At 33.0% G+C, this 1828-nt stretch overlaps 1 protein-coding gene across 1 annotated transcript; it reads left to right on the forward strand.

Moving 5' to 3' along the window:
• Positions 1-716: 716 nt before the first annotated feature.
• Positions 717-1199, forward strand: LOC140442081 (protein FAM200A-like). Its single transcript, XM_072533153.1, has one exon. The coding sequence runs from the start codon at positions 717-719 to the stop codon at positions 1197-1199; it is 483 nt and encodes a 160-aa protein (XP_072389254.1).
• Positions 1200-1828: the final 629 nt, after the last annotated feature.

Raw genomic sequence — 1828 nt, forward strand, 5'->3', positions numbered from 1 at the left:
TATAATGACCGAAGGGAAACCGACTGTTTGATCACAAACAATTATAATAAACTACTGTGCCTTGTGTGTATGCAAGTACTATCAGTTGCCAAAGAATATAATATAAAACGTCATTGTACTTCGCTACACGAGAAAAAGTTTCAACAATATACTGGCGAGTCTAAAACTACCGTAATTGCGGAATATTTGAAGAAACTAAAACAACAAATAAATCATTTCAAAAATGAAACAGTGATCAAAACTGTAGTCTTGCGGCTTCTTATGAAGTAGCTATGGAAATTGCCAATTTCAAAAAAACATTTAGTGATGGACTCCTTGTAAAGAATTGTACAATCAAAATGACAGAACAATTTACCAAATGATGAACCAAAAATCGCAGAGAAGTTCAAAACAGTTGCAGTATCTCATCAAACAATTAAGAGACGTGTACAACATATTGATGAACATGTTTCTAAAAAATTGTATGACAAAATTAAAAAATGCATGTTTTTCTTTGTGTTTGGACGAAATTACTGACCAATCTGATATTATTCAACTTGTAATTTTTATTTGAACTATTCAAGACGACTACACTGTAGCAGAGGAAATGCTCAGTTTAATTCCATTACATGGAAAAACAATGGGAATTGACATTTTCGATGCCGTACAAAAAGTCGTATCTGACTATGAAGATTCGTTAAAAATGTTCCTGCATTGTAACCGATAGAGCCATAGCAATGGTAGGAAGTAAAACTGGGTTTGCTGGACTCTTAAAACAACATATTATTAACTGCCCTGTTATACACTGCATTATTCACCAAGAGGCCTTATGTGGAAAATCCTCACGTCAAACAGACGTCATTAAAGTTGCTGTTAAAATAAGAAACATTATCAGAGGCGGCAATCGAACACTTACTCATGGGACTCGTGATTTTTTGGCTGAAGTGGATGCTGCTTATGGGGACTTATTATTACACACAGAGATTCGTTGGTTACGCACCGAAAACTGTTTGCAACGTTTCTTTGCTCTACCCAAGAAAATTGTCATTTTCCTAAGAAATGAAGTAAAATCCAACACTACGGAACTCGAAAATCAAATGGAAGAAGCGAACTTCTTGTCAGACCTTGCATTTCTAACCGACATGACCTCTCATCTGAACGAATTAAACTTAAAGCTTCAAGGAAAACAACATAATATTGCCAATTTGTATGGTCTATAAAATTAAGATACTTAAGTCTACGTTAAAGAAACAAGATTTCACGTTATTTCCAAAGTGTAAAGAGCATTTTGAAGAAATGAAAGACTTCAATGAAATTTCTCATTTTCAATCCATTTGGATTGGATTGAAACACTTATAGAAGAATTTAAGAATCGATTTGGTGACTTCAGGAAAATTGAAGAAAAAGATGTTTCACTATTTAGTCAGCCGCTCACTATCTATGTTGAAAATGTAAGATCTGACCTTTAAATTATAACGAATAAACAGTTTTTATTGATTTCCCGAAAATCCACTTTTTGCATTCATTCCCTTCGTCTAACTGGTGGTTCAATTTAGCTTTTTGGATAAATAAAAATGGATATTAAAATATACACCAGTTTTATTTATTATGTCGTATATGATGGGGCCCTCTCATTCTTATTTTCTTATATGGTGGCCCCCAAACTACTAAAAGTTGGACAGCTCTGCCGCAGTTCATTAAATAGTAATAAGGGTTTACAGAATAAAATAATCAACATTAATTTTTTAAATAATATAGAACATGAGTTGAGAGTAAGGAAGGGACATTGATATTTGATTTTGTTCGTCAAATTTCGAGATAAAAAGTGTTTAACCACTTTAAACAACAT

The sequence above is a fragment of the Diabrotica undecimpunctata genome, chromosome 5 (assembly GCF_040954645.1).
Source record: "Diabrotica undecimpunctata isolate CICGRU chromosome 5, icDiaUnde3, whole genome shotgun sequence".
Lineage (NCBI taxonomy): Eukaryota > Metazoa > Arthropoda > Insecta > Coleoptera > Chrysomelidae > Diabrotica > Diabrotica undecimpunctata.